We start from the raw sequence: 14711 nt of genomic DNA, 5'->3' as shown, positions 1-14711 counted from the left end.
AAGCCATCAGCTCCTTGCTGTCATTGCTTTGTGGCCATTTGGTTATCGCTGCGTGCTGTATTTGGCCGTCGGGATTTTCCGTGCAGTAAGCTAGCCTTAAAAAGACGGACGTTGCCCACATTTCGTCCATTATTTTCTGTCTCAGTATAACGTTATTAGAATTTAGTCAATGAAGCATTTCTCCCCGTTGGTTAATCTGTAGGTTAATAGCATGTATTCAATTCAATTCAATTCAATTCAATTCAGTTTATTTATATAGCGCCAATTCACAACAAAAGTTATCTCATGACACTTTCCAATTAGAGCAGGTCTAGACCAAACTCTTTAATTAAATTGTAAAATAGAGAGAGCCCAACATTCCCCCTTGAGCAAGCACTTGGCGACAGTGGCGAGGAAAAACTGCCTTTTAGAAGGCAGAAACCTCGGAGCAGACCCCGGCTCAAGATGGGCGGCCATCTGCCTTGACCGGTTGGGTTGAGAGAGAGAGAGAGAGAGAGAGAGAGAGAGAGAGAGAGAGCAGGAGAGCGACAGAGAGAGCAAGGGAGAGAGGCAGAGGGGGTGGGGCGTGAGAGAAGGAGCACACAAGCAGAGATGCATAGCAGCAGTAATAATACCAGAAGTATCGAAATGTAGATAATGATAATGACAATGAAGTATACAGAAGGTATTATGGTGATTTTGATAACAATGGTAGTGACAATAATGGTAGTAGCTGTACTGAGTCTTAACAGATTTAAATCAGATTATGACTAAACAGTAGTAATTGCAGTAGGTTTTGAGCAGGACGACAGCAGGACCGCAGCAGGAGGTCCAGTCATGATCGCTAGGAATCTGCGGGACAAGAAAGCACAGGGACTCCAGGGAAGAAGTTGAGTTAGTAATATGCATTAATGGGACATGAATGTGTGCAGAAGGAGAGGGAGAGGAAGAAAGAGCTCAGTGCGTCATGGGAGGGCCCCCGGCAGTCTAAGCCTATAGCAGCATAACTAGGGGCCGGCCTAGGCCAGCCCTAACTATAAGCTTTATCAAAGAGGAAAGTTTTTAGTCTACTCTTAAATATAGAGAGGGTGTCCGCCTCCCGGACCGAAACCGGAAGATGGTTCCATAGCAGAGGAGCTTGATAACTAAAGGCTCTGGTTCCCAGTCTACTTTTGAGGACTCTAGGAACCACAAGTAGCCCTGCATTTTGGGAACGCAAAGTTCTGGTGGGATAATAGGGTACTATTAACTCTTTAAGATAGGATGGTGCCTGACCGTTCAGGGCTTTATAAGTGAGGAGGAGAATTTTAAAATCTATCCTGAATTTTACAGGTAGCCAATGTAGAGAAGCCAGAACAGGAGAAATATGGTCTCTCATGCTGGTTCTTGTCAGTAGTCGTGCTGCAGCGTTCTGGATTAGCTGGAGAGTTTTTATGGATTTACTGGGGCAGCCTGATAGAAGGGAGTTACAGTAATCCAGTCTAGATGTAATGAATGCATGGACTAATTTTTCTGCATCTTTCTGACTCAGGATGTGCCTAATCTTTGCGATATTTCGGAGGTGAAAGAATGCAGTCTTTGAAATATTTGCAATGTGCGAGTTAAAGGACATGTCCTGGTCAAAGATAACTCCTAGATTTCTTACAGTGGAGCTTGAGGCCACGGCTAAGCCATCTATCAATGCAATATCACTGCATAAGTTATTTCTAAGGTGTTCGGGGCCCAGAACAATAACTTCGGTTTTGTCTGAATTGAGAAGTAGGAAGTTGCTGGTCATCCAGGTTTTTATGTCTTTAAGACATGCCTGAAGCTTGACTAGCTGATTTGTTTCATCTGGTTTCATTGATAAGTACAATTGCGTGTCATCCGCATAACAATGAAAATGTATGGAGTGTTTCCTAATAATATCACCAATGGGGAGCATATACAGGCTGAATAATATTGGCCCAAGGACAGAACCTTGGGGAACTCCATGACTAACTTTTGAGAGTGTGGACGATGTATCATGAACATGAACAAATTGAAATCGCTCTGATAAATAAGACTGAAACCAGCTTAATGCAGTTCCTTTGATGCCAATTAGGTGTTCCAATCTGTGCAGTAATATAGAGTGGTCAATGGTGTCAAATGCAGCACTAAGGTCTAACAGTACAAGGACAGAGATAAATCCCTTGTCTGATGCCAGGAGGAGGTCATTTGTGACTTTGACCAATGCTGTTTCTGTGCTATGATGAGCTCTAAAGCCAGATTGAAAAGTTTCAAATAAGTTATTATTTTGAAGAAAGTCATATAACTGATTGGCGACTGTTCTTTCAAGGATCTTGGAAAGAAATGGAAGGTTAGATATTGGTCTATAGTTGCTTAAAACCTCTGGATCAAGTGTGTGTTTTTTAAGGAGAGGTTTGACTACAGCTATTTTAAAGGACTGGGGTACATGGCCTGTTATCAGGGACAGATTGATCATGTCTAATAGACAGGTGCTAAGTAAGGGTAAAGCTTCTTTGAGAAGTTTGGTAGGGATGGGGTCTAAGAGGCATGTTGTTGGCTTGGATGAATATATGAGTGAGTATAGCTGATGGGGATCGATAGGTGAAAAGCAGTCAAGATGAATATCTGTTTCTACTGTTGGTTCTAAGACACTAATGTTTGATGTTACATCAGGATCAGCTGAGGTCAGTAGGTGCTGAATTTTGTCTCTAATGTTTAAGATCTTGTCGTTAAAAAAGGTTATGAAGTCATCGCTGCTAAGGGTCACAGGGATACAAGGCTCGATAGCACTGTGGCTCTCTGTCAGCCTGGCTACAGTGCTGAAGAGAAACCTGGGATTATGCTTGTTATCCTCAATTAATTTGGAGTAATAGGCTGCTCTGGCAGTTCGTAGGGCCTTCCTATATGATCTAAGACTGTCTTGCCAGATTGAGCGAGATTCAATAAGTTTGGAGGAACGCCATTTCCTCTCAAGTTTTTGCACATTTTGTTTTAATTTGCGAACCTCTGTATTATACCAGGGTGCAAGTTTCTTTTGCTTTATGAGTTTCTTTTTTAGCGGAGCAACAGAGTCTAGAGTTGTCCTTAGTAAACTTGCAGCACTGTTCACGAAATGGTCGATTTCAGAGGGATTATTATATTGTTCACTCATATGGGGACATGATACTGAAGTTAATGACAATAGAACTGTTTCTTTAAATTTAGCCACAGCACTATCAGACAGGTATCTAGTGTAGGAGTTTTTTCTTGGTGGTATGAAGTCAAATAGTATAAATTCAAAAGTTATTAAACAATGGTCAGACAGAAGAGGATTTTGTTCAGAGACAGTTAAATGTTCTACATCTATACCATATGTCAAAACAAGGTCAAGAGTGTGATTGAAGCAATGAGTGGGTTCATGTACACACTGACAGAAGCCAATTGAATCTAAGAGAGAGATAAATGCTGCGCGAAGGCTATCATTACTATCGTCCACGTGGATGTTGAAATCACCCATAATAATAACTTTATTAGTTTTAAGGACCAGACTCGATAGGAACTCTGGAAATTCCAGTAAAAATTCAGAGTATGGGCCAGGAGCGCGGTACACTACAACAATAAAAATTGGTTGTATTGTTTTCCAGGTAGGGTGTGAGAGAGTAAGAATAAGGCTTTCAAATGAATGGTAGTTGACTTTGGGCTTTGGACTAAATGATAGATTTGGGTCAAAAATGGCGGCAACTCCACCTCCTCGGCCGGTGTCTCGAGGAATGTGAGTATTAATATGACTTTGGGGAGTGGATTCATTTAAACTGGCATATTCTTCTGGCCGAAGCCAGGTTTCGGTTAAGCAAAATAAATCTATATTATTGTCCAATATTAACTCATTCACTAGTACAGCTTTAGATGAGAGAGATCTAATATTTAACAGTCCACATTTAATTCTCCTATCAGTTGTAGCTGTGGAGGTGTTGGTGTTGATCTTTATTAGATTTTTATGTATAACTCCTCTTTTTGAATTTGGTTCAATTAATTTAAGTGGTCGGGGGACAGACACAGTCTCTATGGGATATTGGGTGGGTAACTGTAATGGAAGCGCAGAGAGGCGTGTAGGACTGCAACTCTGCCTCCTGGTCTCAACTCTGGGTTGTCAGGGTTTTGGTTTAATAAGAAACTCAGTCAGATTTCTAGATAAGAGAGCTGCTCCATCCAAAGTGGGATGAATGCCGTCTCTCCTAATGAGACCAGGTCTTCCCCAAAATGTCTGCCAATTATCTACAATGTAATAGGTGTAATGACATTAAGAGATGGCTGATGTATTTCAGTGTGCCGTTCATGCATGTTTACATTGATGCACTTTTCCAGCAACACTGCTAAAATATTTTGGAGCGCCTCCTGCCCAGGATGAGTCTCCAGCAACAGAGGCCTCATCTGTAGCAGAGGATCAGGAGATCCCATCCACCTCTACGGCTGCTATGGCCTCTATGGCATCTCCTGCCATGTCTCAGGAAGACCATGAGGAGTTTGCTGCTGCTTCTCCTCAGCAGGAGCCTATAGGTGGGCGGTATTTTGCTGTCGTGTGTGTGTGTGTGTGTGTGTGTGTGAAGATAGAAGTAGCAGTGTGTTTTATCTGTGAATTTTACCTGCCTGTACACATTTTTTCCTGTTAGTTGTGATTAATCCAGTTTTGCTATTTCTTAAAACCATGTTTTGTTCCACTGCTGTGTGCTTTGAATAATGTGCCAAATCAAATGTGCTGTTCTACAGAAATGCCTGAACCCCCACAAAGTTCATTTTCCGCTGGGGAAGAGCCTCTTTCAACAGACCCTGCAGACTGGCCATCACCTCTGACTGACAGCATGAGGACCGAGTTGGTACACAGAGGACCAAGTTAGGTGGCATCAGATTTCTTTTTTCCTAATGGGAGATGCTGTCAGCAGAAGGGTCAGGTTTTAGTTCTGTGTGTGTGAAGGATTTGTGTATTTTGACTTTTATTTTCATTGTTGTTATTTATATTCAATTATTCTTATTTCTTTGTTGTGCTTTTCTATGCTTGTGATGTGCTTTTTTTTATAAAGCACTTTAAAAACAATATATATCTTGCATATATTCATGGTTGTGCACTTTAAATTGGTTAATATTTAGTTTGTTTTATTGTATTTCTATCTTAATAAAGTTTATGCATATACTTTTCACCCGGTGTTCTCTTTGGATTGGTGGGGGCGTGAGCCAGTGCGGCGGGGGTGAAGGTGGGGGGGCGCCATAGGGGCTGCTCACCCAGGGCGCCATTCAGGCTAGGACCACCACTGCCTGGAAGAAACCCTGTGGATGTTCGGAGGCTGGGTGTGGGAACGACGGGTGATGGAGGGAGGGGCATTGAGGTGGAGGGAGGGATGAGGAGGAGAAGGCGGTGACCACTCAGGGATAATGAGGCAGCTGCAGCTATTACCTGTGAAATGCACTATCAAGTTGGAAAACCATAGGACCACGCCATACACTGTAGTTTGGCTTAAAAAAGTTCGAGGTGCAGTGAAAACCCAAACTAGACTGATGATATATTACTATTTCTGACCACTTTCTAACAGTAATTCTGGGGTCTGTATTATACAATGCTACATGAAAAAACAGACTAAAAGTCTGCAGCAATGCTATAACCAAATATCCCTTTTGTCGTCAAAAATAATGCAAATGTGTGTTTTTTTGATTTATTTAAATTTTTAAAAGGTAAAAATCAACAACAACAAAAAAACAACAATGCATTTGGCATGATATCAGAAATGTTCCTTTTCATCTCAGCCTGCTGGAGGGGTGAGTCGATGTGTGCTGGTTGACAAAAGATGGCAGGATGAACCGCAACAGTGGAACAAGGATCAAAGTAAACAAACTTTCTATATGTCATGGGTAGAAATTTAGAAAGTGTGTTGTTGGTGGTACTGAAGAGTAGGGACAATACAAGCATCCAACTGAACCAACAGAGAGATTTGCAGATAGGTTTGTATGCTGTGTGTTATGCTGCAACTTAGCAGGTAATAAGCTATACTGCGTGCAAGGTTTGCAAAATAGATAAGAAGGAGAGCTTAGCAGGAAAGTAATGTGCTGTTCTTGTATTGTGTAGCTGCTGTGTGCTAGAAAACTGAACAATTGAATCAAAAAATTATAAGTATGTCCCCTTCTGTTGGAGTTCTCCCCGGTGAACGAGAGAGTCGTTTCCCTGCGCCTTCGGGTCGGGGATAGGTCTCTCACTGTTGTTTTGGCCCATGGGTCGAACAGCAGTACAGAGTACCCAGCCTTCTTAGAGTACCTGGGAGGGGTGCTGGAAGGTGCTCCGACTGTGGACTCCATAGTTCTACAGGGGGACTTCAATGCCCATGTAGGCAATGACAGTGACACCTGGAGGGGCATGATTGGGAGGAATAGCCTCCCCAGTCTGAACCCGAGTGATGTTTTTTTGTTGGACTATGTCCTAGTCAAAGCTTTCCCATAAACAAACACCACGTTCATGCATAAGGGTATCCATAAGTGCACGTGGCACCAGGACACCCTCGGCTGGATGTCAGTGATTGACTTTGTGGTCGTGTCATCTGATCTTTGGCTGTATGTCTTGGACACTCGGGTGAAGAGGGGCTGAGCTGTCAATCCTGAATAAATACTCTCCAAAGAGAAAATAAGCATCAGCGTCAGCAAGGACTGGAAAGAAAAGCAGGATATAAATAGAGCAAACAAGCGATAACTATTAACCCGAATAAAAAGGTATATAAATAAATAAAACTGTGTAAAGCTGAATAGATTTTATTGGCCGGGTGTACATAAAATCAGCAGCATTTTTTTTTGCTTACACAGAAACAGTAAAACTTCTTGTTAGTATATTGGTTGTTTTGTAGTTTGACATCTTTACCTCGCTGCTTTCCTGTCTGCTCCTGGATTCTGCTGTGTGATGGCTCTGCCTATTAACTAGTTGACAGAGGAAGGAAATGTCTCCACCAAGATGACCATCTCTGCCTGTGGTTTGCTGTGATAGTCAGTTGAAACTCCTCCTAAGAGAGGCTGTTATTCTCTGTCTCGTAGCTTCTCAAATTAAAAGGCTGTGAAAAACAGTCTTGGATTTCTGAAATACACATCATTTTTTAGTGTTGGAAATCTGCAAATTGTAATTATTGCCGCTTTCCCTGTTCTTGTAAAGGGTCACGCAGGAGCTGTGCACATCTAATTTTGGACATTTGACAGAATGAACATCATTTTTATGCCCTCAGTGATTGGTGAGTATCACAGATAAAACTTCTGTGACATCCTCCTTCTTTTTGAGTGACTGTCTTCAGACTGGCCTCTACGGAGAAGACTTGCAATAAATACCTGTGTTTTCCTTTAAAATAATCTTCTACTAGTAGACAAAACAGTATCCAAGTACTTTAAGAAGCATCTGTGTTCAACTGTAAGAGCAGAGATGACTTTTACCCAAAGCTGTACTCTTAGGTGATGTAGATACTGGTATATCAGTGTGGTATGCAGGGATATAAATTTTACTAAGCTGTTAGCCTGCAGCTGAGAGTTTCAGTGTTCAGTGTTAAATTAAAATGATGTGCACCAACCAGAATCTGAATAGGGCTAATGGAATTTTTTCGACAAGGCTGCCAATTTGTTGTGTTGGCTATTCCATCTTTGACAGCCAAGAGAGATGTATATCTGAATGAAGGGGGGGCGGGGTACCTAACAAGAAAATACAGCGAATGTGTGTGCATTCCTTCTGTTCCCATGGGGATGATAACTGCCTTAACAGTCTCTCCTCTCTGTCATACTGTGTGGCAGTACTGTGACTGTGTGTGTGTGTTGTGTCAAGAGTGTCGTACAGATGGTTTGTGTGTTCACTGCAACTTCTCAGCAGAATTAGAGATTGTTGTTATGTCTTACAGACACAAGTTTGCCGGGGTTAGATTTAACACATCTAACCTGCCTGCAGAGATTAACTTTTTTAAAATGTTATTTTTTATTGTCTCGGTTATGTAATCCAAAACAAGCAGTGGACCATAACTGACTATCTGGCTTGCCGCCATGTGGGAACAGACCATCTGAGCTGCCTGTGGTGTTCATGTTAGTACATTTTACTCCTGACTGGCAGAGCAGACTGTCGACTAAACATACTGTACCCAAACTGTCACCGATGTGGCAGGAACAAACTGTAGTACTATATGAGCACATATGGAGATGTGTATGTGTGTTGCGAAGTATTTGTGTGAAGCAATTTCTCTGTATTTCAGGTGTAGCTGCATTCGTTCTCCATGCTGCTACATATGAAGGTACATGCAAAGACCATAACCACATACAGACGTGCACCTGTCTCATGCACATGACCCTTCAGTATGTTAGGCAAGAAAAACAACAGACAATAATGGAGTCCCTGTCTTCCTGCAGAGACTCTGAAGGTCAGCGTGTCTGTGTGGCCTCCGGGGTCAAACATCTACATTGGCGAGTGTGTCTTTCTGCAGTGCACAGTGGAGTCAAACTCCAGTTTTGTGTGGAACTACCACTGGTTCAGACACAAACCGCACCTCGCTCTGACCCCAAACCCCAGGCACCTGGTCTCCAGCGACAGCTACTCCATCACTGCAGTAATGAGGGAGGATGCAGGCAGCTACTGGTGTCAAGCTGAGCGGTGGGAGGCCAACACCACCTCTGTGGTGCTCCTCAGTCAGCCGGCTGCCCTCAGTGTGTCAGGTGAGCAGCAGCAACTGCAGCCTCTGCAGAGAGGGATCAAGTTTCTCCTGTAAACACAAAGCAACACACAATACTGGGAAGACTGAGTATTCCAAGACTGACTTGTAATGTGGCGACACATGTGCTACTTTTATATTGCTTTGACCTCAAACTATATAATAGTGACTGAAGTCATAATAATATTAATCTATTCATGGTTCGTACTGCTTGGTTAATAAAATGGTCAGAATTTTGTCGAAAGTTTTTAGGTCTTTATGACCTGAGTGATGTGCTCAAGGACATTCTCATACATTCATCATTCACTCTTTTTAGTGATTAATGCAGCTTTTTAGCCTGAATGCTTTCATTTTTGTTGATATTATTATCAGAACATAAGTTGGCTATGTATTGACTCAAAAAAACATTAACATTAATTTAATATTTTGCCATTTATCAAAATATTGAACAAATTGAAAATCTGATCACCCCAACTCCCCAACAGTCCTGTCTGATCAGCTCAAGTACCCCTTTATCAATACCACCAGTAATGTTGCAAATTTGATTTAATGTCAAACTGGATATTTTACTATTAGTGGATCTAAAAGTGGATGGTACTATATTTTAATGTAATTTAACAGTTATTGTTTATGGCAGTTTGGTCAAGGTTACATTGGTACTACAGCCACATGTAAAAGCTATGTTTCAACCATTTATCCATTACTTTTGGTGACAGTTTATCTATTAATTTTTATTTTGATTGCATCTCCATTGCTCACTAAGTAATCTTCACAGACTTTTAGTTGAAGCACCACCTAAATTAATTGTTATAGCAGGTTCAATATCTGGATTTTTAAATCAAATCATCAATCAAATCTATTGAATTTTTTAAGATTTGCTAAGATACTTTACAGTCTTTCCAAGTACCCCCTGTGGTATAAGTATTCCCAGTCTTACAAATATGCTCTGTGGTACAAGTACCCCTGTTTGGGAATCACTGTACAAGAAGAAAAGTCAGGAGAATACCAAAGTAAAAGGAATTCAAACTCTGGGCAGCACAAATGCCTATACGAAATAGTATAGGCAGTACCTGATACTTCAGTATGCAGTGTACAATGTCTGGTTCAGCCATCTGTTGCTTCTGTTGCTGAATGAGTGTCAGAGTACAAGGATGCTCTCTCTGTCATTATTGCATGTTGCTTCAATAAAGACATTTACCATGATATACTGTAGTTGTGTGATAACTGTAATGTATTTTACAGAGATTTGTAGTACTGAGATATGTACTTCTACTCTTTTTGTTCATCTCTCTCCTCCAGAGCTGCCTCCTCCTTCACTGACTCTGACTCCCAGCACCAGACAGGTCTTAAGTGGGGAGCGTTTCACTGTCCAGTGCCCCGTGTCTCAGAGTAACTCCACAGGCTGGAGGCTGAAGCAGTTCCCGCTGGGCCGTAAAGTGGAGAAAGGAGTCCTGGACACTGACTGGTGTTCACCACTAGGGGGTGCTGTTAGCACAAACAATTCTGACACATGTGCTTTCATTGCTGTTAGTGGAAGCAGTGGACTGTACTGGTGTGAGGGCGCTGAGGGCCGTAGCAATGCAGTCAACATCACAGTAAGCCGTGAGTCTTGCGTAACAGTGATGTTAAAGACAATGGACAAACTGGGGGGACAAACCACATAAGAAATCAAATCATGCTCCAAACAGACAGCAGTTTGCTCCACAGTAAATCAGCAGTCACACAAGGAGGGCTTGAATTTGTTGTGTTACTTAAAAGGACAATTTGCTTGTTTTACAATTTGTCTGTTAACTATGTCTACTATCTTTGTCCCACAGATGGTACCATCATCTTGAGGACTCCTGCCTTCCCTGTATTTGAAGGCGATAGAGTGGACATGTATTGTCAGTACTATCGGACAAGCAACAACAGTAAAACAAGCTTATTTAAAAATGGAGCTGAAATCATCCCGTACAGTTCTTCATCTTCAGACGGAGTAATTAAGATGACTCTCAAGAATGTGACACAGGAAAATCAGGGCTTCTACAAGTGTGCATCCCAGGACAGAAAGATGGAAAGTCCAGAAAGCTGGTTATCAGTGAGACCAGGCCGAGGTCAGCTGTGTGGCTTTACTGCCACACTGTTACTGTTCAGAATGTTCATCATTCTTCTGATTGTCATATCAATCAGTGGATCAGTGAAACTGTTTTGTCTTTCAGGCACCTTCACATCAACAGATGGAACAGCAGATCCCACTCATGGTAAAATTGTTTCAGATTCTTAACACATCTACTGACTAGGTTGGGGAGTTAATAAGTAACAATAAGAATGATAGTGACAGTAAGCACAATAATAATGACTGCATGAAGCAAAGAGTTCTACCTTCTAATAAGTCATTATTGTCATATGTCATTATTATGAACATATTTATGTACTGAAACCATTTATTAATTTTTGTCCTGCATTTGTAATATGCCTCATGTTGTTTAAGCTGAAAATGTTTTCACTTGTATGGGAAGATGAATATTTGAGGTTTATCATGCAGAACAGAAATTAAATTTAAAGGGGTAATTTTGATTATGTATTTACATTTTCTTACAAGAATAAAAGCAAAATATCAGTTGTGTTTTCAACTCTAGTGTGTTTTGTAGCGATAAGACATCAGCATCTGGTGAATCAGATCACCGTATGCCGTATCCAAAGGGTTTCCTGGTGTGACTGCAACTATTAATGAGAAATTAGACGACATCATGTAGTGTAGTGGAGGTGCACTGTTTGGTACATCTTTGTTGCTGACACATTCATATAAATATTATTTGTTCTCTTCATCAGGCTCTTGGAAATGGATCATCCTTTCATGCGGTCTGGTACTTCTGTTCTTCATTCCTCTCACTGTTTGGTTAGTTCGTCACTACAGGTTAGTCGCTACATCTTGTGTTGTATCTGTCTAATGACCTGTGTACACACTGCAGCACAAATGCCTAACTTATGATCATATTTGTGTGAAGGTACCAGATGTTTTGCACTCGTAGTTGCTGGCCAGTTTCCAAAGAAGCCCTGCCGGCCATGGAGCTTCCTGCAACCAAGCAGGATGCAACGGAAGTGCAGTGGGATTTATCCTGGATGGAAATGTCAAATCTGCTGGATAAGCAGTTATATCCTGGCACTTAAAGGGTAACTCTTAAATGCAGTATACAGGAACCACTAAGTGGAGTGCCATATGAGATGCTTCAGAGTGCTGCTATGGATGTATGAACAATTTGTAGCAAATGAAGATCACAGAAAGGCCCCAGTGTGTGCCACAAGGGTCTGTTACTGGTAAATTTATCTAAACTACCTGCCTATGATTTGTATTTGTATTTTCTCTGTTCACTGATGATACAAGACTTTTGTACACTAATACAAAATGCTAATACAGAGATGATGTAAACTTTGAAATGGTTAGCTGAGCAAACTTACTAATAATATTAAAAAGACAAGCTTCGTAATTTACAAAAAATACTCCAAAGACTGAACAAATATTACATGTTTATAAATAGTCTCTTTCATGAGTTATAATATTATATACTGTATATTAACTGTTGTTAATTGTTAGGGGTGCTACTAACTCCTTAACAAGATACTTTAAATTCAGAAAAATCATATCACTGACATAATTTCAAGTAACTATGACTGTCAAGTGTTTAGGAAATATAATAAATAAGCATATGTTTTTATGTATTGGTTCTACCTAATATCCATCCTGCTATTTTCCAAAATGTTTTAAATGTTTCAAATCAGACCTTACCTCAGTTTGTCAAAGAATTCAAATGCACTTAAATATAGATGTCACACTCTCTTGAGTCTTCAAGACTGAGCTGAAAAAAAATCGAATTGATGCCAAGTAGTGTATTATTTGTACAGCGTATTATTTATTTGTTATTGCTATTTTAGGCTCTGGATTTAAATGATGCCATTTCTTATAGAGACCCATAACCATTATCTGTCAGGATAGATGACATGGGGAACTACATGACTCACCATTAAAAAAATATATATATTTTGGTAATTTACATGAAGTACATCACTATAAAAATAAATATACACGCATATCATAGGCATTATATCTTTGTTATTATTTGAGTCAACTGAAAGCACCACCAAGCATTTTATTTACAGCTTTCCTAGCTTTTATTGTCTTGGGCTCTGACAATTTCATTCAATCATTTATCTCACTTTTTTTTGTAAGCAGCAGATTTGAAATAAAATCAAATGTACTCATTTCTGATAATGTTTTAAGTCTTGGCTCTATCAGTGACCACATTTCTTTATCTATGAGGACCTGGGGGGGCTGCTATAATGAGCAGCCCAAGTCAGTGTGCAGAGACAAGTATGAGCACAAAGAACTAACACAAGATCATCCCGTGTCATTTAAATTATGCAACAGTCAGCCTGGCAAAATCATAGGAAAATCTGGTTTTAAGGGAATCTGTGGTGTCACTTCCCAATATGCTATGGCAGGGAGAGGTGACAAGGCCCTTGTTAACCATGAGATTAGAATTTATACAACAGCTCTCCAGCATAAGAAAGCAAATTGCATGAAAACTGCTACCCTCTGCAAAAATATCACCAGTGAGACCCAGTCAGAGTTCGGTCTTATAAAAAGAATGAACTCCCTTAAGGACGTGTAGAGTTGACCTGTGAGCTTGTATTTTGCTGCAAAGAAATACAGGAGCAAAGGTTTCTCCAACTGTACTTGTTTTGAGCTCTATAACTCTAACAACTAACTGATTTTCTTCCTTCTTGTCATACGTGGTGCAAAATAGAATGCCCTGCATAAGTCAGACCGCTAAGGTATAGAAAGCATATTATCTTGCACAAGCTTTTGTTCATTGTGCATCTGCACAGAGTTCATGCACATCATGAGTAAGAAACAGTTAGATGGGCTGCAGTGTGAGGCTGCCTTAGAGATACAGTACATTGCCACACTTTGCTTTGTCTCATTGAATATAGTCAAAGCTGTCATGACCTCTACAGATCCCTCGGGGATGTTCAGTTCAATTGGGTGGTCCTGATATTTACGTTTAAACTAAATCTGCTTAAATGAGGTGGACAAAATATCCTCCTTTCATGATAATGTAGTTCAATAAAAGTTCAAATAAAAACACAGAAATGAACCATGTTGAAACAAAATCACAACTGGACTCCAAAAAGGAAGATTTTAAGAAATGAAGCATTACTGGTATTTGTGTTGCACTACACTAAATCATAGAGATATTTTGATTTATTCTTGTCACTCCAAGTATTTTTTTTTCATTCTGGCTGGATATTCTTTATCACAAAGCACACAACAGAAGGGACAATGGGAGGTGGTGAGTCATTCATGCCTGATTTTGGTTTTTGTTTTTTTCCTTGTTGCTTCTTTTATTGTTGCCTTAAAATGATTTATTTTGGTTGAGGGTCATTCTAAAAATGTTTCACTTTGGTTTTTATCTCACTTTACTGTTATTCTTAGGACTCCATCTCTCTAATTAACGGGATTAAGAAAGTCAAAAATAACTCATTCGTAAAATCCCAGAGGAACAATACAAGTAAATAAGAGCTTTTCTGTCAGACATCTAGAGTCGCAGACATCCAGTGTAACCCTGATAATCTCTGCTCAATATGTTCTCCATCTCTATGCTGGCTTCTTTTTGAGCAAAGTTTCTCTGTCAATTTGGTAACAAAATGCATTTTCATCAAGCCAAGGAAACGGTTTCAAAAAGTTAGCCAAAAAAAAGATATTTTATTAAAACTGCCATTCTATATGTCTTCACATCTATTCAAAAATGTGACTGACACTGTCAAGTTTTCCTTTGTCTCCCAGGGGAGAAAGAGAGCACCACCCTGTCAGGGCAGGGCAGCAAACAGGAGGCTGTGTACTGTCTCTCACAGGTCCTCACTATGGGTGGAGCTGAGACCATTAAGCTGACTGAGAACACCCGGCCAGTATGTCCATTTACCCACTTCCTCAGACACTAGAGGACTTCTTCGTCAGTACCTGCACCCAGACCTGCATGCTCCATTCTTCTCCTTTATTTTGTGTTAACGCATTGTAAACAT

At 40.5% G+C, this 14711-nt stretch overlaps 1 protein-coding gene across 3 annotated transcripts; it reads left to right on the top strand.

Annotated features, from left to right (window-relative positions):
- Nucleotides 1-6148: 6148 nt before the first annotated feature.
- LOC124061129 lies at nucleotides 6149-12349 on the top strand. Of its 3 annotated transcripts, XM_046392691.1 has the most exons (9): nucleotides 6158-6696; nucleotides 7127-7202; nucleotides 8199-8237; nucleotides 8353-8655; nucleotides 9951-10253; nucleotides 10469-10744; nucleotides 10850-10891; nucleotides 11463-11547; nucleotides 11639-12349. In XM_046392691.1, exons 2-9 carry the CDS (start codon nucleotides 7172-7174, stop codon nucleotides 11799-11801), a joined length of 1242 nt encoding a protein of 413 aa, XP_046248647.1. In that variant the 5' UTR covers nucleotides 6158-6696; nucleotides 7127-7171; the 3' UTR covers nucleotides 11802-12349. The 3 variants fall into 3 exon arrangements, with proteins under 3 accessions (XP_046248648.1, XP_046248647.1, XP_046248646.1); XM_046392692.1 differs by having other exon boundaries at nucleotides 6149-7202; nucleotides 11663-12349; XM_046392690.1 differs by having other exon boundaries at nucleotides 6158-7202.
- Nucleotides 12350-14711: the final 2362 nt, after the last annotated feature.

Source organism: Scatophagus argus, chromosome 6 (assembly GCF_020382885.2).
Source record: "Scatophagus argus isolate fScaArg1 chromosome 6, fScaArg1.pri, whole genome shotgun sequence".
Taxonomy (NCBI): Eukaryota; Metazoa; Chordata; class Actinopteri; family Scatophagidae; genus Scatophagus; species Scatophagus argus.
Note: the sequence above shows the minus strand (reverse complement) of the source record. Positions and strands in the feature narration are given on the sequence as shown.